General features: G+C 40.5%; 1 protein-coding gene and 1 long non-coding RNA gene across 4 annotated transcripts in view; one reads left to right on the forward strand and one right to left on the reverse strand.

Moving 5' to 3' along the window:
- Positions 1-8,298, forward strand: part of GXYLT2 (glucoside xylosyltransferase 2) — a 41,932-nt gene extending 33,634 nt beyond the window's left edge. For both annotated transcript variants that reach the window (XM_072989437.2, XM_020791073.3), the window contains one exon: positions 513-8,298. In XM_072989437.2, the coding sequence (XP_072845538.2) occupies positions 513-695 (183 nt within the window). In that variant the 3' untranslated portion in view covers positions 696-8,298. The remainder of the gene's footprint in view (positions 1-512) is intronic.
- Positions 1,269-20,999, reverse strand: LOC140704343 (uncharacterized). 2 transcript variants are annotated; one of them, XR_012083484.2, is made up of 3 exons: positions 18,611-20,997; positions 12,049-12,205; positions 1,269-10,317 (listed from the first exon to the last, which is right to left on the reverse strand). It is a non-coding gene; the product is annotated as an uncharacterized LOC140704343 (long non-coding RNA). The 2 variants fall into 2 exon arrangements; XR_012083486.2 differs by having other exon boundaries at positions 2,608-10,317; positions 12,049-15,825; positions 18,611-20,999.
- Positions 21,000-21,081: the final 82 nt, after the last annotated feature.

Genomic DNA, 21,081 nt, shown 5'->3' on the forward strand with positions numbered 1-21,081 from the left:
ATGGGTTTCCCTGCCCCGCCTCCTTGGCTGAATGCCCACTCAGACAAGAATGCAGGACAAGCAGACCTGTGCTCCTGCTGGGGACTGGCTGAACACCCAAAGAGGAGGAGGAGGAAAGGAGCGCACACTGTCTAGTGAGTGGGACGTTGGCCAGAGAGGTTGGGGAAGGGAATGTGCAGCACCGATGGTGCCATGCTTATGAACTGGCATGAACTTCTGGCATGCCTCTCTCTAGAAGCAACTGAAGGAACTGTGTGGAGGTGAGGGGGCTGCTCTACTTCCTATTTGAGGACTCCCATTCCTCTAATTCAGCCTGAAGGAGTTACTGCCAAATTATGGATCTGGGATTCCTTTAATTAAAAAGAAAAAAAATCATATCTCTTCACCACTGTATAGTTCAAAAAGTAATTGTATTGGTTTGGAGGACTCTAATTGGATTGCTGTGGTTGTTATGATTTTTTTCAAGCAATGAAGTAAACAATGTGATTTTTTACTGTCTTTTTCCTGTTTAGTTTTCCTTTGAAGACAATCTTTTCCAGTCCATGTACTACCCTCTACAGACAAAATTCCTTGATACTGTACACACATTATGTGGGCGAATTCCACAGGTTTTTCTGAAACAAATTGAGAGAACTATGAAGAAGGTTTACGAAAACAGAGTGATTGTCAACGTTGGAGCAAACTTCAGATTATAGTTACAGCAACATATACTGTATTGATATGCTTTTCACAATTCTATTCAGCCTTCTAGAGGCAGGGTATCTTAGGCTGCAATTATATACGCAGTAAACCACGGTGAGCTCAGTGGGAGTTACATCTGAAGAGACATGTCTAGCATTGCAGTAAGACAGAATTTTGCAGCTGAAGAATAATTGAAAGAATATTCTTGGTTTTGTTTGGGCCTAATGGCATACAAAGAGTTAATGAATTCAGTGACAGCGAATATGGATATGAAGGAGGGAAAAAAATATAAGAATTTTATCAGGAGCTTTGGAAATTATTGTTCAAGGTAATTTTTCTTAATTCTCCTGCTTAAAGATTACAAAGCACCAAATCTGGACATTGGGGCAAAATAGCCTTTCAGAGTGAAAAGAAGACAGCCATCATTCAGTGCATTCACAGAGCATTCCACTGCATGTTTACTCAGAAGACTGCCCTGTTTGGTTTAGTCAGATGCACCCTCAGATAAATCTGTATAAGATCGCATCCAAAGTCAAAGTTTCAGCTGCCCAGGGTGTTTAAAGTCTACAGGGACAGCTACTGAGGGAGTGGCAATTTTTTTTCCTTATAATTCTGTGAAAATGCCATTGTCATTTTCAAAGTAATTCCTTGTACTTGAAAGTAATTGTGTTGAACTCTATGACAGGTATTCCTGAAGTGTTATGGCAGAAGAAGGAAATGTATACATTCTCATCTAGTGTACTCTTATCCCTCTTATTTCTCTTCGCTTTCTAGGTGCTCATAGCATTTTTGCTCTGTGGCCCATCCCACGCTAGCATCTTTCTCTCTATTGGGACTGGACCACTGTATCTCAAGTAGCAAGCGTCCACGTGGTTCAAACATTCCTGAGTTAGTGGAAGAGGTTTAGAGCTTGCCGCTGAAGAACAGTCTGCTGTAGCAATCATGCTGTAATAGTAATCTGTTAATGGAGCTTTTATTAGGGGATGGCTTGCGGCAGTTATAAAATGAAGGGAAATGCATGATGGCTGCACAACAACAGGATGCATGTAGAGATACATGTAGATGCTGGTTTTGCTGCAGTTGTACAAGCGCACTTAGGTGTACTTGAAAGGCCTTCCTCTGCTAGTCCCTCTGAAAGGAATGGGAGGTGTGTAACTGTTCTCGTCCTGCTCTTTCATGTTTTATATTTAGTGTAGTTTGCAGAGGGGAGGTTCATGATGAATTGCTCATGACAAGAACTGGAGGCAGAACATTAGGCTAGGCAACAGGTTGTGAAAAAGTTAACTTAAAGGGAATATTGATAGCATCCCTTTTAAACTATACAGACACACAAAAAATGTGTAGTCTTAACTTCCAATATTGGCCCAGCTTCACCCTTAAATGGCAGTGTTATGATGCCACAGCTCTGGCAAGTGGATGTCAAACAACTGTCTAGAAAAATATTGTATATCACAAGTGGAGGATACTTTTAAATAGACGGGACCCTAAGAACTTTATACTTTCCCTACCAACTAGCAAAAACTGGTACTGTCTGCACAACCATGCCACTGAGAATGTAGAGGAGTAGGTCATCTGCCTCTAGTTATGGCTCTTGCAGTACGAAAACTACAGCAAAACATGTATCTGTGAGACATATTTGCCCTCAGACTTAGATACATGAATATCAGTCTGAATTCATAAAGCGTCTTTCCTTTTGGACATGTTGAGCCTGGTCTAGTCATTCTCTTCCACTGAAAAAGTCTGATGGAACGCTTCTCTGTGTTTTTAAACACCAAACAGATATTCTTCTCTGCTTGGCATACACAGGCTCCAGTACAGGAGAGCATTCAGGGCTATTATTAAAGTTGTTATATCTCTAGCATGTTTTGTTACACAGCACAGTCATCATCATGAACCAGAAGTTATAAACATTACTCTCTTTAGGGGTTTTTTTGGACTACAAATCTTTTAATTCCTGGGCCACCATGACCACAGGGAATCTGAGAATTGACTTTAAGAAGTACTCTTTCTTAGCTCTGTACTTAATAGGCGAAAATGTCATTTAAATTGCAAAAGAATCAAAATGTACATCACCAGCAATTTCTGATGGTTTGGGCTGCTTTCCTCTCCTCAGATGTTTACACAGCTACAACAGAAGCAATCACAGGGCCAAGAAGGATCTTCTTGCTTAATAAGTCCATTAGCTAGATGTTAGTGGTAATTGCAATTATGATGCAACCTGGAGTTAAGTGTTCTTAAATCTATTAGTCTCAGCAGGCTTAAGTATGCTTATATCTGTCAATGACTGCCCCTTTTGTAACCCATCTGCTCTTCTGAAATGTGTGCCAGGTATCTTTTAGAGCAGCCATTCTCAGTGGGAGCTCAGACACATTTGTAGGGGGGCCACAGACTGGAAATAGTTCACACACCACTTTATAAGGTTCATTATGTAATTTATACAGTCCTGATTTGGCCTATATTTCTTTCATATTGTGTTTCTGTATTTCTTTCATATTGTGTTCATGCCCATGACCAGAAAAAGATTGAGAATAACTGTTTTAGAGGAGAAAAACTGGAGTTGCACAAAACAGTGGTAATACCATTCCTGATTGAACATGCAGAATGCAGAATGCTGTGTGTTTGAAGGGGTTGCCATGTTAGTCTGCTGCTGGGAAAGCAAACAAGAATCCTCATGACACCTGGAAGATGAACACTAGAGATGGGGGTATTTGTATTTGTTCAGCCACTGCCGCTTCCTATGCTCTGCAATGCCTCCTATGCTCCGCAGTGGATTAGCCATGATGCGACCTGGCAGAGAGGCTTGTCATGCTGCTTCCAGCCAGGAGTGGCTAATCCATTGCGGAGCACAGCGTGATAGGAAGACGCTGCTGCACCCGCGGCAGTGGCTGAACAGTGAGTGGACGTTCTGACTCCATGGGGCCAGACCCTCGTTATTTCCACCTGTGGGGAAATATAGTCATGTACGAATATGAGTACCCCCATCTCTAATGAACACACATGCTGGCATAAGCTTTCATGGGCTACAGCTCACTTCATCAGATGCATGAAGCCTTTATCACAATGTATTTTCACACTGTAGGTTCATAAAACTAGTGGCAACACATTTTGGTGAATGGGCAATGCTGATAATATATTTGCTATTGTCAGTACTTTTCTGCCTTTAGTTTTCCTCTCATTGTATACCATTCTGTTTCCCCCATATACACCCAAACTCACAAGCAATGGGTGTTGTATATCTGTCTACTGCCCAGAGTGGACATGTTCTAGATGAATGGTATATAAATCTAATAAATAAATAAATAAATAAATAAATGTCTGAACAGTGACAACACTTAATGCATCTGATGAAACAGGTTGTAGCCCACAAGATCTTATACTGGAATACACTTATTTTCTGGAACCTTTTGATTTTTGACAAAAATATGATCTTGTCATTGCATCTCTGGAACCAGAGGGGCACAATATTTGTTGTTACTTTAGAACTTTATGTTTCATATATATTTTATGCAGTAGTATTCATTTGGAGGCAGACATTTTACGTAGTATGGCAATATATTCTGAATAGCCCTTCTTTTTCCTTTAATATCTCTGTACTAGGGCCTGCTTAAAGGACTTAAAGGACTGCTACATTTCTCATTTATACTGTATTATTAGAGCCTAATGGGAATTGCTGCACCTTTGAGCCTTCTGCCCATCTTGGAAAAGTTACATTCCTGAAGAGAGTTGTTTAGAACCCTACTCCTAATATTAGCTTAAGAGAAACAAGAACATATCTGTTAAAATGTAGTACAGAAATACTTCAAGGGAACCTACAGAACTTCATCTTTATGATAGGAAACCCTGCATCAAAATGGCCTGTAAAGGCCTTTTCAGTGAGCAAACAAGATGCCAGAAATGAGTGAGAGGAAGGAGTGGGAGATTTTGCCTAAGTGACAGTAAACAGGAGAAAGAAAGCCTTGAAGTGTTAAAAATTACACTGACACTGGTCCCCAATGCAAGTGCCAAAATTCAAATTAAGTGATTAACAGAGAGTATTAGGAAAATACTGAAGTGCCTTGTTACCAGCGATCCCAGAAGAGTTAAGAACAAAAATAATGTCACCTCACCGCATCTCATCTCTTGGTGGTTTGGTATGATTTTTGTTAGCCGCAAAGCCTAAACAACTTCCTCATTTAAACATTTATTTTTCTAAGAACTGAAATTCTACACAAGCTGTTCTTGTCACAATAGAGCGTTAACAGCAAATAAGAAGAGTTGTACTTCACCCATTTGTAGTGTTTTTTTTAACAAATAACCAGAAACTCAGATATACCTGTGGTAGAAGGGAGGGATTGAAGTACAGTATTGATTCCAGTCATCAGATCATAAGCTTAGAAGGGATCATTTACAATTAATCCTTTCCTGAAAGGTGGAACCATTTACCTGAAACAGAAGTTCCCTTTTTGTGGACTATACTCCCAAAGTGCTGTTAAGATTGTGAAAATGTAATCTTACTAGGCAGGTTTATTCTGGAAATGTCTGATACATTATTTTATTCCAGAACAAATTTGTAATCTGTGCAGTTTGTTTCTGAATGAGATATTTCTGCTTTTGAAACTGCATTTTATGTATCTTAAGCTTTTGATACGATACCCAAGAACATCCATCCCTATGTCTCAGAACAAAACTATGATCTCAGCTGAAGTCTGAAGTTTACCATGTTCTAGGATGATAAGACTACAGAGAGCTAGACTGAAGAAATATACACAGATAGGGAGTTACAGTAAAAAAAAAAGTACCTTCTCCAACAACCATAGTGCTGTCTCCCTAGAACCTGTATGACTACAGTAAATGTTTCATTTAGTCCTAATATTTGATTTGGTAAATGGAATGTTCAACCTGCAGGTGAGGATAGAGCGAGGCTTCAGCTGCGATGCTGGCTATACAGCTTCGGTTTTCCAGAGGCAAACTCACTAACCTTTTTGTGTATTCAAACCTCCTGCTTGAAAGTGGACAGCCAGTGATATGAATTATTCTAAGCTAGAAGAGGTCAGTACCTACGTACATAATGAAGGACGTGAATGACTTGCATTTCTGAATGAAGAAAGCATTTTCTCTTACAATGTTTGATTTCATTACAGAAACAGTATTATATATATGCATATGTGTATTTATAAGGGAACCTTTTCCCTAATGTGTCTGATACATGAAGGATCTGATTTAACACAAAACTCTTTCTGCAAGTGTTAACAGAATCACACAGGAAACAGTCTTTGATGGTGCATTGCATTTGTCTCTGTGTGGGGATCAATTATAAAGTTCTTAACTTTTTAAAAACAATTATATAACATATGTATTTTTTACCACTTCATATTATAATTTGTACTTTATTGAACTTTTAGCATGGCATCAGTTTCATTTTTAACAGTGGTTTTTTAAAAAATAATATATCTGTCATAGTCAATGCTGCTTTAACAACAGCTATCACTTATCATAAAATAGTGGAAATATATAAACATGTTTTATTTATTCATATATGGTATTATTGTGTTTTCAACCAGATTCAGATCACTGGAAGGGCATTTTCAGCCTTTTGTGATTCGGAAGGGAGAGAAGCCATTGGTATAAACCAAAGTAAAATGAAGTCACAGGGTTAAGCGTCTAGAACAAAACGTGTACACCTAGTCATTGTTTCGGTGGATGTTGTAGTAAGGCTGATTTGATCACTTGGTCACCATCATTCCATTAGCCATTTGGGCTGTAATGATTTTGCAGGGCATTAAATGGATTTGATGAGCAAGTGAACAAAGTGATTGCTGGAGGAGGGGCTATACATCAGTGGTTGACCATGCATATTTTATGGAAAGGTCTCATGACTAGTTTGGCATCTCTGGTTGTAAAATGATCTCAGTGATATCTAGAAGAGCTTCTGACAGTCTAAGTGGACAGTATTAGCTTGACTCAGTACAAATCAGCTTCACCATCACTGACACATCGCCAGCTGCAAAAAGGAAAAAGAGCCATCCAACCAACATGTCCACCAGAGCCATAAATAATAGAAATTGGATATTACTCTTGGAACCATAGCTATAGGAAATTACTGAGGTCCCTAACCTTACTTCAATTTGTAGATTTACTTGAAGGCATTTATGAGAATCTAATATAATCCAGAGTTAAGCATGGCTACATCTGTGATTTCAAGCTTAGAGGTCTCTAATCATCCATACAAAATTGGATGATAATTATCCATTCAGAATCAGATGAAATCAGAAAAATTATTCCCTCCAAGATGGAGCAGTGGACTGAAAGATTTTGTATACCTTGCTTCAAACATCAGTCCTAATGGAGACTGCAGCCAAGAATTCAGAAGGCTAAGACTCAGAAGGGTAGCAATGAAGGGATTAGAAAAGATAGTCAAATGTAATGATGGGTCACTGGAGACCACGGCCAAGATCATACACACCATTGGACAGTAAAAAAAGCTGATAGGGAAAAAAATTATTTATTTAAAATATGGTGCTGGAGAAAAGCTCCAGAAAGATGAACAAGCAAATTCAACAACAAATCAAGCCTGAACTGTCTTTGGAGACAAAAATGATGAAACTGAGGCCATCCTACTTTGGGCACATTATGAGAAGCCAAAATATTCTGGAAAAGGCAATAATGCTGGGAAAGGTTGGAGGCAGCAGAAAGAGAGGAAGGCCAAATACAAGATGGACTGACTCCCTAATGGAAACCATAGGTTTGAATTTACAAGAGCTGAGCACAGGTGTTGCAGACAGGACATTCTGGAGACAGCTCATTCATAAGGTCACCATGAATGGGAAATGACTTGGCAGCACATAACAACAACAAAAACAACAGCAAAATATCATAGTATCAGGTAGCAAATGAGTTATATTCAACAGTTTTCTTATTCTTGCCTCAAAGGGCTTGGTAAATTCAAACTTGAGACAGCCCATCAAGACCGAATTTTTTCAGCATCCCCTTGATCTACGTGGATGTCCCACACAATTATACTCTTTACAATTTTGCTGCATTCCAAACTAAAAAAATGCAGGTTTGCTAAGCAAAAACCTATAGCTCCCCCACCCCTGGTGTGACACACAACATCTGAAGAATTGTGTTTTGTTCTTAGACTGTCAACACCTTAGATAAAAATATGCCGTGGAGGCATGTAGGATGTCTGCATAAAGTGTGTAGGAATCAATCCAGTAATGCTATCTATCATACACATTTGTTCTTAAAAGCACAAAAATGGTTCTAAAGCATTTCCTCAAGGATATTTGCATGGGGCAAGGGACTGCAATAGTCTTGGTGTTTAATTTGTTTTACCTTTATTGGTAAATAGTCCACTAAGAATCTGGTGTCTGTGCAACTATGGGATTGCCACATGTGTGGCAAAATACAACACAGCTTACAAGATAAATGGAAATTCCTTTGCCTATGTCCAGGTGCATTCAGTGTTGGTATATCTGTAAGAAATTACATTTAATTTTACATCACTGAAGCGTATTGTCTGTTTGTATGTGACAAATGCACCCAGTGTTTATAGCTCCTAAGGAGGAAAGGACAGTGCATTTCAAAGTCATTTACAATTTTAGATTTACCTTGTAAATAAATGAACTTTTATGCAAATTTTGAGTGGTGTCTGTTTTTCTAGAACACATTAAAATTCCTGTGTTGATTATTGAATAAGCTGCCTGCTTGTGTGCACACAAACATGTTTTGATCCCAATCACAAATAAGCCTGCCTTTTAAAATGGGACTTTATTAGAGATTGCTTTCTGATTTTAGTTGGTATTATGTAAAAGATCAGCTGTGTAAGTGTTACAGATATAAAGAAACCTGGACACTAAAATACACAGAGCTTTTAGTGCTAGGTTACTGGAGAATCTAAACAAATGGATCCCCTTATCAGGAGAAAGGCAGCCTATAAATAAAACAAATAAATAAAAAAATGAACTACAGGAAAGAGAAAAAGGACATAATGTACAGAACAAGCTGAATGAAGTTAATAATAGCTTGTATGTGTATATAGTCATACGTAAAGGTATCACAGGTTTCTTTCATTTTAGAGAGCATACATCTGGCACATAATCCCTACATTTAAAGTTAGCCATTAGGGGCTCTTGCCTTAAGAAGGTAAATTTATGACACCACTTGCCCAGCATCCTATATCCTAGATCTTTTCTGGCCTTCATCAGCAAGAGGAATTTCTGTGGCCTTAACATTTAACCAAAAGCTCTCTTGGCTAGGAATGTTCTGTTATCTTCTAGCTCTTCTTGTGACTTTTCTCAGTCCTTTGAGGTCACATGACTGAATAGATAATTGCCATAGAGTTACTTGTGAACAAGTGTACACTAGTAAGACTGGAGTGACATGTGCTTGACCATCTTCCCACTTACTACATTTGAGACACTTTTTCAGCGGTCTCCTTGCAAATATTAATCACTACATTTGAGACACTTTTTCAGCGGTCTCCTTGCAAATATTAATCAGTAATTTATTAACCTATTTAAAATACCAACAACTGGAACCAAAACTATCAGTGTCTATAACTGTCAGACCTTATCCATTCCCTCAGTGAACAAGATGGTATTAACTCTTGTATATTCAAAATATGTTGCTGATGGAAAGGGGGTGGGGAATTAATTGTTGCTGGGTAGGGGCTTGATACTTCTTTTGTACTGTATCTGAGTGAATTGTGTTTCCTGTAGGAAAGAAAAATACCTTGGACAAATGAATATGCCTCTTGAGAGAAAGAAGTGTTCATTGTTGAAGACAAGGAAAAGTGGGAAGAGCTAATATTCCTCCAGAGCTACATAGGGATAGTATCCAAGTTACATATGCAATAAGTATCACATGGCCTTCCAGTTAAATACATAAAATCCAGGGTATTTTGATACGTAATATTCATTTATAGGAATCCTTAAGTCTCGAGAGACTATGGTAACATGCTTTGTATGGAGGACTTGGAACAGCGTCTAGTGTTTTGACGTTGTACGCAAAGCTGGAGTGTCCTCTCCAGGGCATGAAGCCTCGGTAAAATAATATGGAGGATATGCTGTTACCCAACCAGCAAATCCCCCCATCTCCACGTCACTGAAATGGTCCAATGGAAAGGCAAGAGCCAATACAACTGGTTTCAGCAACGTCGCAAGAGTTGACAGAATGACACGAACTGCCTCCGGGACTCCGGCTCCAGATTTTGCCTCGAGGTTAACTCCTGAAGCCTTTTCCATCAGTGGATATAGCCACAAGGCAGTGGAGGTTTAAAGTCAGAGTTTTCCTTCTCCTAGATGGGCTGCCTTCCAAGGCTAATGAGTCCCACCTACCCAGCCTGCTTGCTCATGGCATGGAGGCCGATGGCAGCGCCTCAGTGGGGGTTTGAAGTCAGAGTTTTCCTTCTCCTAAATGGACTGCCTCCCACCTACCCGGCCTGTTCCCTCATGGCATGGAGGATGATGGCGACACCTCAGTGGGGTTTGAAGTCGTTTTCCTGTCCTAAGCACAAACCTCTGACAAAGTGCTGGATGAAGCTGCCTTTTATCTTCCATTTCTGATTATGGTGTCATGCCTCCAATTTCATGTCTTCTTTAGAGTCGTTGTAACTTGTGGTCACTGGTGATCCTTCCCCACCACCTTCTGTCAAACCTACAGTTCAATACATTCCAATGGGGGAGAAAAAAATTCACCAAAAATTAATGAAGACTCAAAACAAAGCCAAATTAAGTTTGCAAAGGTTTTACAAGATGCACTAACAATTCCAAGCATTTTAAACAGTTTTTGAACATTTTAAGACACATTTAAAATAGCGAAAACAGACATCGCTAAGCTGTCATCGCTAAGCGAAGCAAGGTCCCGAACATCGCTATGCGAAATTTCCCCATTGGAAACATCACTAAACGGAGCGCAAAATCGCTCCAAAAAACTCATCGCTAAGCGAATACATCGTTAAACGAGGCAATCACTAAGCGAGGCACCACTGTAGTTGTCAGAAAAAAGAAGCAACCAGCCCATCCCCAAACACACTCTCTCTCTCTCTTAGATTTGCACATTATCAGAGAAAATAGCCTAGAAGCAGGTGTTCTATCACTGGGCCTGTTGTGGTTATGGGTCATCAAATCACTTTCAACCTCTAGCAACCCTAATAGAGTTTCCAAGGCTTGTTCAAGGAGTGTTTTACCACTGCGGCCGTTCCCCACAGGGTTTCTATGGCTCCGTGGGGATTTGAATCCAGGTCTTCTGCATCCTGATCTGACACTCTATCCACTATACCATATTGGTGTTCTTGGGTGTACAGTCCAGCAAAAATGTCATGGAAATGGGGTAAGAAAATAACATTGCATGACTCTTGTCAGTTACCTACACAGTCTGGCAAAGCTCAACTCAACCTTGGAGAATGACTGACCTAGATATATCGGTATGTTTCTCCACACATTTATACTACACTTCCCAATTTCTTTAATTCTGTTACTGTTGTTCCAATCAGTGCTAATACAGATGAGACATACAATAGGACATTCAGTTTTACCTTTGCTTTGACTCAGGAGTTCATTTGCACAGTTAAAAACCATGCACCAGCTGCGCCCATTCTTGGAGAATTCTGATCTGGCCACAGCGATACATGCCTTAGTTACATGCCAGCAGGATTGCTGTAACTCATCCTATGTGAGGCTCCCTTTAAGTATTTGAAAACATCAGCAGGCCCAAAATGCTGCCGCCAGATGATCAACTAGGGCTGGTTTCAGGGATCACATAACACTTTTGTTACAGTAGCTCCGTTGACACAATTCAAAGTGCTGGGTTTAACCTATAAAGCCCTAAACAGCTTAGGTCCAAACTATCTTAAGGACCGCATCTGTATTTATGAGCCTGCCCAGATGTTAAGATCATCAAGGGAGGCCTTTCTTTCAGTCCCATCACCTTACAGGAGTGTTTGGTGGGGACATGGGAGAGGGCCTTCTCTGTTACCATACCCAGACTCTAGAACTCCTTCTCACAGAAGGCAAGATTGGCCCCATATTTGCTATCTTTCCACAAGCAAAGACATTTGTCTTGAGACGGGCTTTCCTTTAGTGATTGGCTATCTAAGAGGGGTCTTCAAAGGAGCATTATGCCCTGTTGCTTTGAATATGTATTCGGTGTTGATTTTGTTCACCACATTTCATGTGCTATTTGATTCTTTTTCAAATATTTCTAGACTTACTGCTTTTAGCTTTTCACATGGTCTTTTAATGATGTAAGCCAGCTTGGGCCCTTTTAAAGGAAAAAGGCAGATAACATTTTAAATAAATAAACAAACAAACAGACAAATACTCCTACTTCTGTATGTTAGGACTTAAGAACGTTGTATGGTACCCAAAATATGGTGCGTCTGCTTACCATGAAAAACTATATGCTTACACGGCCTCTAGTAATGAAAAGAAATTGTTAATGTGGGTCTTCTATCATGAATCTATCACAGCACTGAGAGTTTAATTCCCCACTGTGCATCCTTGGGAGGGGCTGGACTCGATGATCCATAGGTTTCCTTCCAGTTCTGCAGCTCAAAGATTATCGTCATCATCAAGCATATCCAAGTTGTCGGGAAACAGTTACATAGGTGTGGGAAACAGCATTAAAAAGAGGAGAGAGGGAGAGAAACATGAATAGGGTGTATGTAAGACATCTGTGATATTTCACTAGGGAACTGCCTACAGCCAAACCTCTCTGAAACAGTTGGGTGCGTCAATATCTTTGTTAACACCACCAGCTGTCACCTAAATGTCAGTCCTCTCTCCATATCACTGTAGCACCTTTTCTGCTGGTTAGCTGAATGTTTGACTCTCTTCACTGTCAGATTAAGTAAAGGGAAACATCTGCCATGCTGAAAAGAACGGTAAGAATTAATGTGGGCATAGGTGAATGAGTGACAATAGCCAATACTGTGGACTCAACATTGAGTGCAGGATAAGGTGGGGGGGGGGAGGTTATTCAAGGTAACTTGAATAACCATCAAACATAACACATATGCAAAGACCTCTCCCAATAAGGGGACTCAAGACAGTCCATAGTGTTAAAAAAGTAGAATTAAAACAATAATAAATTATACATCCAAAACAATTAAACTATAATAGTAATTAAAATAACACTGTATGATTAAAACATTACAGTTTTAAAAACTCAACTTAAAAAACCGCATTCAGGGACTCAGTTATGATTGTTAAAAGCTTGCCTGAAGAGGTGGGTCTTCAACTGTCAGCAAATGGATAAAAGGAAAGGGGGCCAACCTGAGGTAAAGCATTCCATAACCTGTGTTCAGCCACAGAGAAGACCCTCTCCCGGGTCCCCATCAGCTGTGCCTGTGCTGGCAATGGGACTGAGAGGAAGGCCTCCTCTGATTACCTGAGAAGGCTCATATGGGGAGATATGGTCCTTCCAGTAGCCTGAACCCAAGGTGTAAAGAACGTTAAAGGCCATGACCAGCACTTTGAATTGGGCCTCGAAACAAACTACCCTGTCTCCCTGAAAATAAGACCTAACTTGAAAATAAGTCCCAATATGATTTTTCAGGATGCTCGTAATATAAGCCCTACCCCCAAAATAAGCCCCAGTTAAGTGAAGCTCCACCCTTCACCATTGTGCAGCAACCAGAAGATGACATGACTGTATTTGAATAAATGTAGATTCTTGTACATGAAAAAAAATAAACATCCCCTGAAAATAAGCCTGTATTTTTGGAGCAAAATTTAATGTAAGACCCTTACATTACAGTAGTAGCCAGTGCTGTTGTTGCAGCAGGGGGTGTTAAATATTCCCTATACAGTAACTGGCCCCAGTCAGTATTCTGACTGCTACATTTTGAGCCAACTGAAGTTTCCGAACCCTCTTTCTGACCTAACGTTTTGCCTGCACAGTGGCTGTGAATATGAGCTGGGATGGTTTTGATCCGTATAACTCGCCTCTTCCTTCATTCTTTCTCGTCTCCACAGTTTTTGGGGCTTTTCTGCTGTTTTGCAACTGTCAGACTGAGTTGTGCCAATAGATCTGAGATTAGACAGCACAAGGGGGTTGTGCCAACACAATGTTAGTTGTGCTGACAAGACTCCTGTCCTTTCCGTACACACTACAGCTGGTGTTATCTTTTAGTTTAGATTGCACTTGCTATCTCTGTCCTCATGGCTAAATAACAGAATAGTCTGAATGAACACTATTGCTCTTTGTCTATAGATGCATATTATACCAGCTATAGAAGAGTTTGGTTATTCAGAACTAGGAAAGAATTTCTGAAGGTGAGATATCAAAATACATAAGTGATCAAGATCTATTATAACTGCATACATTTCAGACTAGGAAGTATGAAAATCTACATGGTGATGCATAATTATAATTTTAAAACCCTCTAATTATTCCAAATAAATAATTAGGGATAGGTTTTTCATATTTTAAGGAAAGGTCCAACACATGGAAGTGGCTGCCTTTCCTTTATTTCATATTATTTTATCAATTGCTGAAAGAGAGCTTTGAAAATAGAAATGATTTGTGTTTACAAGAGAGGGATACAGAAATGTTCCATGTTTCTGCCACAATCCCACTTTCATGTAACCTTTCTTTGACAATTTGCCTGTCAAATTGCCTGACAAATTTTTCATCCAGTTGCATCATGAGGGCTGCCATCTGCAGTAAATCAAAACATCCAGGAAGGGTGAACAGGAATTTTTGAAACTGTAAAAATGTGTGGAAATGGCATACTTGACTCAGTCATTCCTTGTAGTGTGTTGTTTTCCTGGTGCCCTCCATTTTACTCTTGTTTTGATGCCTGCCCCTCTGTCTTGGATCACTTCCTTTTTCTTTTTTGAAGGATTACCCCCCCACCTCTAAATTTTCTTGGACTATTTTTGCTGTTGTCAAGCAGTCTGCTTGTTCCAGCATGCTTTCTTGGGATTATTTTTTTGGACACACACCCTCTTTTTCTTTGGGGATTCCTCACTGTTTTTTTCTTGGATTACTTTTCTTCCTGCCTTGCCTGTTTGCTACTACCTGCTGGATTCAAACAAGACAAGAATCATGTGGTAAGGTAAAAACATCTCCCCATACTCTAGTATTCTTGGTGTGAGGAGGGAAGAGGCTTTTGGGTTTTGCCTAAATATGCTTGCTTGCTTTTCTTGGTTTTTAGGAGTCTCCTTGTTATGTGCTGTCAAGTCAGAACTGATTCACAGCAATCCTACTAGAGTTTTCAAGATAAGAGAAATACTTAAAGAGTGGTTTTACCAGTTCTACTCACTCAGTGAGTTTCCAAGGCTGAGCAGGGATTCAGACCCAGGGTGTCAGGGCCTACTATTCTCTCCCTCCCTCCCTCCTTCCTGTTTGGTTGTTTTTGTTGTCATTGAAACATTCCAGGCACAATCAAAATCATAAAAACATTGACTGGTATTAGTCAGGCATCCTTCAGTCTCCATAGTAGTCAGAATAGACAGCCAGACTTTTAGATCCTCGTTTTTATACAGCTATATGTGTAGTTTTAGATATTTTGCTTTTTGTCTGGCTCGGCTTTTTGCAGTATATGCTAGTTCTTGAAGTTTTGTATTTAATTTTGTCTTACGTATGGCTTGATGCCGTAATAATAAAGAATGTATGCATACCAGATACAAATTTTAACCAAACATCATATTCATGATGATGATTGTGATGGAGATGTACTTGCCGAAATCCTGATGCTTAGCATAGTATGTTGCATTAGTGTAGGTCCACTGAATCAGTGGAGATTTGGTGAGTCTACTCCTGCATAAGTTCCATTGATTAAAATGGACTATAAGTCACTACAGGAGGCTTATTTGAATCAGTGATATTTACAGGAGTTGACTCACCAGATCTCTGCCGATTCAATGGGCCTTCTCTGCTGTAATTAAGTACGCTATGCAACAGGATTTAAGCCAGTGTGTGTTTATCAATTAAAGATGTAAATATTGATGAGTGTTTTGTAGACTGCTTTGTCTTCTGGGAGAAGATTGTGTGGGCCCGAAAGTGAAGTAGCGCGTCTGAGCTACATGAGTGGTTGTTGCGGTCAGCTGGGTGAAACTCATGATTATCTTGTTGTCCTTGTTTTGTATTGCTGTTGGTTGCTTTGGTGAGTAGGTGTCTTCGGGAGAGATGAACCATGGAAGAAAGAAGGTGGTTTGCCTAATGCATGGGGGATATAAAAGCTGTGTTGTCAGGAGGAGAGGAAGAACCCCTGGCAAAGATAACTTGTCAAAAACTGAGTTTTCAGACCAAAAAGGTTGGAAAGGCAAGTTCTGTCTCAGCTGTAAGAGAGGAGGGCCATGAGGAAAGGGTCTGGAGGATGCTCAGGAGGACTTCTCAGAGGCATTTAGGGCTGAGAAGACCCCAGAGGAAGACCCTGAGCCTTCCAGGGAATGAGACTGCATCTGTAAGGAGGACATTTGGTCCTAGCACAGTTGAGGTTCCCTAAAGGTGAAAGACAAAAATATGAGAATCCCCAGCCCCCATACAAGCCATCCCACAGGGTCGAGAGCATTTGTCACCCAGAATGGCAGAGAAAAAAAAACCCTAAGCCTGGAGAATCAACAGTCACCCAAGCTCTCTTGCTGTTGGAGAAGATGCCAAAGGGCATGCCAGTGCTTGGACAAGAAGCTGGGCACTGTGCCATCAGACTGGGGGGCCTCCAGAGAGCCTCCCCGCATACTTGCCCTCACAGTGGGCATATCAATCTTTGTTGCTAAGGGCAGCACACCATCAACAAAGCCTTGGGGATGGGGTAAGAGCTGATGGGCCACCCACTTCCACAGTGATGAGAACTGGAGTTGTTAGAGAAAGCTTGCACCTCCAGATGAAGGCATCTGGGAGACCAGAGACCATACAGCCAGTCTGGTGACTAGTGCATTCAGCTGGGTGTGAGGACTTTAAGTGTTGTTTGAATCGGTTACTTGTTCTCCCTGTTCCTATTATAATAAACCCTGTTGTATTTCAACCTCCTCCTTCAGAGTTTATGGGGCAGAGGATGGAGGAAGGAGGTTCAGCTGAACAAGCTGGAGCTGACAGGGCTCACAGCTTGTTGTGAGGGATGCAATTTAGGAAATACTTGATAACATCAACACAGCTTTTATGCTCACTTGCCAAGCACGGCTAATAGAATGTTACTGAAACTAGGCTTCAAAACAGAATAAACTGGTCAAAACAAATTCTGGTTTTAATTGTTTCTTTTTTTCACCCTGTAGCTAACATATGCTAAGCAAATTGTAGGAGGAGAGGTCTCTTTTTCTTTCCCCACAATGGAAACACATTCCAGACTATTACTGTTTTATGCCTATTGGCTGCTTTGAATTTTTTAAAATTATACTTCTAGTTTTCTCTCGCTCCTGGTTTTATCTGTCCTGTTTTGTTGTTTCTGTTGGCTTGCCTTTCACATTTTTAATTTGCATACCCCTCAGAGGGCTTTAGCTATCCAGCAGTTTAGAAATCAGGCAAGCAATAAGATTTCATTCAAGTTAGCTTTCAGGCAAGCATTTCGCTAGACAACTTCACTACTTTATTCATGACATTTTATGCAGGGCCTAAACTATGCTATTTCCAATTTGTAGTTCTGTTTCCCAGATCTGCTCCTTCCCTTTGTTTTTAACTAGTAAAAGGGGAAAAAAAACCATCTGGGGGAAAAAGGCTGAACAATGTATTTTGAATGGAAAGACTAGGGATCCTATGGAGCCACTTCATAGAAAAGCAGAGGGAGACAACAAAGAAAAACAGTAGATAATTGTTGACACCTCCAGGGCTGACAGGCGAATGTGTCCATGTAGGGCGGCAGCACAGCAAGAAGAAATGCAATTTTGTGCATTTACATGATCCAGAATCTCAGGTTACTTCCAGATGGACAGCTCCTGCTGCTATGGGCTGTCAAGCCAGTACTAACATACACCAAACCTAGAAGGGCTTTTGAGGTATATGACATATTTGAGGAGAGGTTTACCATTGAGAATTGACAGTGAGCTTCCATGGCCAAGGAAGGATTTTAACCCAAATGTCCAGAGTCCTAGTCCAATGGTCTATCCACTGGCTTTTTCAAAGGGCTTCTAGCATTACATTTGAAAGGTGTTGTGTACCTTTTTCTCCTCAATTGTTTTAAGGTGACAGGCAAAAGTAATGATGGAATAAATGGGAAGGTTACAAATGAGACACAATGTTGTCTACCATGCTTTCACCACCACCCATGTGTGAGATTGAATTAGAGTTGTACAACAAAACCATGATCTGCAAAGCATCCTCTGCAGAAGACTGAAGGAACGCAGTTATGCAAAGAGGGTGGGTGGGATATTTGGTCTTGACAGAGATTATAACGCCAATGGGTTATGAATCCTGTCCCTTTCCAGGAGACTCCTGAATACAGTCCAGGATTCAAAGGACTGTGAAACTGTTTCTGTGCTTACGGTAGTTTAATTTTGTTATAGTTATCTTTCTTGAATGCACCCATCTAAATCCTTTTCTTGCATAACTTAAAAGGCTTGCCAGGGTGCGGTGGGGTGCAATATTATAATAACTCTTCTGCCTTGAAGTCTCACAAGAATGACAGCGACAAAGTCTAAACTAATTAGATCCTTGAACCACCGCTCTTATATCATTCTCCTTTTTATGTTTTTTTGTTTGCTGGACAGCAATTGTTTCCTCTTCTTATTGGATATTAGTGAGATATAATATGCACAGCCACCAGGAAGAATGCTGAAAGATAGATGGGACTTGTCAGTTACTTCATGGAATGACAAATGGGCTCTGCCTTTCGGAAGCCGGAAAAGGGAGAACGGAGTGGGGGGTGGGGGACAGCTTTTCCTGCGTCTGCCTGGAGGCTGCTGGCACTTTCATTCTATGGCAATAATCTTAAAATGGTTTGACAAAGAAAGTCTAGCTTTTTGTGAGATTAACTCTAATTGTAGTCAAAGATATTCTGAGGCATATTTACATTTCAAGGACAAGTGATTCAGAGGTGTTTTTCCCTTTGCTTCAGCGGTACAGAACTGTACGGGTGGGAGCAAGCACCTAAAAATGGAATTAAGAGAGAAGCAGACCTCAAGTTAGTGCTTGAAAGTACTAATTCATCACCTGAAAACTATTTGGGGGTGCACCTTATTCTGGTACTAAAACAAGTCAGGAAAACAGATTTCTTGGGGCACACCAGAATAAGACATGTGATAGTTCCTTGTCCTGAGAAAACCAAAACACTTTGGGCAACAAACAAAAAATAAATCACTACTTTCATGCAACAACTTGATGCGTTTGTTCCTTCTTCTGCCCTTTCTGCTATTTACATGTGTCAACTTGCATATTATAGCATGATGTTAATGGTGCCTAATGAATTAAGATACACATTTTTTTTTCTTTTTAAAATGAAATAATTATAATTCCTTCTAATTTTTTTTTGTCCAAAACAAAGAATCAGAAATGGCACCATAAAAGTTCTGATGGTTATAGTATTTATCCAGCTCAATCAACTGAGGTTGGATTTATCAGAGTGTCTTTTAACAGACTTTCTTTAATTTACTAATGAAAATTATTTCTGGACAAAACTGATCTTGCCACAACAGTTTGTCCTCATTGATGAGATTTCAAAATGCATTAATACATTGCACTGTTCTTGAAAATGGTTTGGCAGGTTCACGTCTATATAGAAAGTGGCACCCACACAGTAACCAGTACTGCCAGATGGAATCACATAAAACTAATTCTGAAGGCCATGCTTCTGACCTGTGCCTAATTGCTTGCAAACCCAGATGACAGACCGAGTGCTTTCCTCTGAAATGGGGTTGAGCAACATATGCTCTTTTGCCTGCTTATGTAGCCATTCCTCCTGATTTTACTGTCCACCACAAGCTGCATTTTCACTTTAAAAAGGCATGCAGGGACCACATACTTTGTGTTTAAACCAAATTAGTGAATCTTGTTTACAGAACTGCCCTTCTCAATTAACCTTTAGTGACACCTTTGATTCCCCATTCCATATGTGGGGCAACCACCTCAAAGAAATAGGGTAATGTACCGTGGAAATCTGGGTGCATCCCTATCTTTTATATCACAATCTTCCTCACCTGCAGCAACAAGGGCCAAAATCTAGACTGTGTGCAATTCTGATTTTCTGACTATGATTAAATCTTGCTGGCCAAATTTTCTCCCCTTTAAAATTTTCTTATTTCCAAGAAACTTTTAAGATGGACGTTTCCGCTGCAGTATAAAAAGATTTGCAACATGAGACCTGGACATAAACCTGAGTTTGGATGATACCACTGTAGAATGACTGGGGATTTATTTATAAAAAGGCACTTTATTCTCTGCCCTTCTAATACACCCATACCAATCCCTGCTTAGAGAACCTGGAATATCAGGCCGAAAACTAGTCTCTCATAAGATCATCTAGATTTCTATGAGAGTTTTTATTTTGTTTGGAAAAAAATTCAGTCTTCTGACTGCACACCCACTAAGTAAACTGATAGTAACAAAGATACTACCTGAAGTGCAAATCTAGTGCACTAAGGTGCAAATCTAGTGCAAATCTAGTGCACTAAGCAAAAGACTCCAATAACTTTTTTATGCTTTGTATAAACATGAAAAGCAGAGCAACTCTCCAGATTATGGGCGAATTAGATGGCTTTTATCTGGTTCAAATGCATCAGATCCATCTCTCTCCATGAGAACTCCATAACACGATTAGAAAATAACTATCAAAGACGAGGTAGAAAAATATACCCAAGCAACCAAAGTTGCTGAGCCGGCCGCCAGAAGTTCTGAAAAAAAAAAAATCCCTACGAAGCAGACAGGATTCCACCGAGCAAATCAGCAGACTTCCCATTAGAGAAGGGAAAAAAAAAACTGAAACCAAAATCTTCAGTTTTTCCGGGATTACAAAAAAAAAAAAAAAAAAATCCAGTACATCACATTCCCTATAATCCCGCCCGCCTATGTTTTTTCCCCCCCTCCCCTGCTCTAAGAGCAGATCTTCACTGACTGAGGGATGGCTAGTTGGACGAGTTTTCTCGCTACCGAAATCCTGGGTTAAAAAAACACAATTCCGGCTGCCTTTGGGCACGGCGATACAGTAATAGCCGCCTCCCTCCAGAGGTTCCGCTTGTATAAGGGGCGCGAGAAGGTCACGTATTATAAGAACAGAAGCCCGAAAAGAGCAACTTAACTTCAGCCTGACAAATAGTATAAACGCTGCCGAGTTCCCTAACGCCCTAAATATAGCAGCGCCCGATAAGCCCTCCTCGGCAGCCGCTCCTCGCTGCCTCTGACGCTCTTAAAAGCCCGCATCGCCCCAGCCTCCAAACACCCCCCGACGCGGCGCCTTCAGGCAGAACGTGTCGTCATCAGCAGTGGGCGGGGCCCGGGCGGGGGCGGGGCCCGCCCGCCGAGCACAAGGGAAGCCGAGCACAAGGGAGG

The sequence above is a fragment of the Pogona vitticeps genome, chromosome 2 (assembly GCF_051106095.1).
Source record: "Pogona vitticeps strain Pit_001003342236 chromosome 2, PviZW2.1, whole genome shotgun sequence".
NCBI lineage: Eukaryota > Metazoa > Chordata > Lepidosauria > Squamata > Agamidae > Pogona > Pogona vitticeps.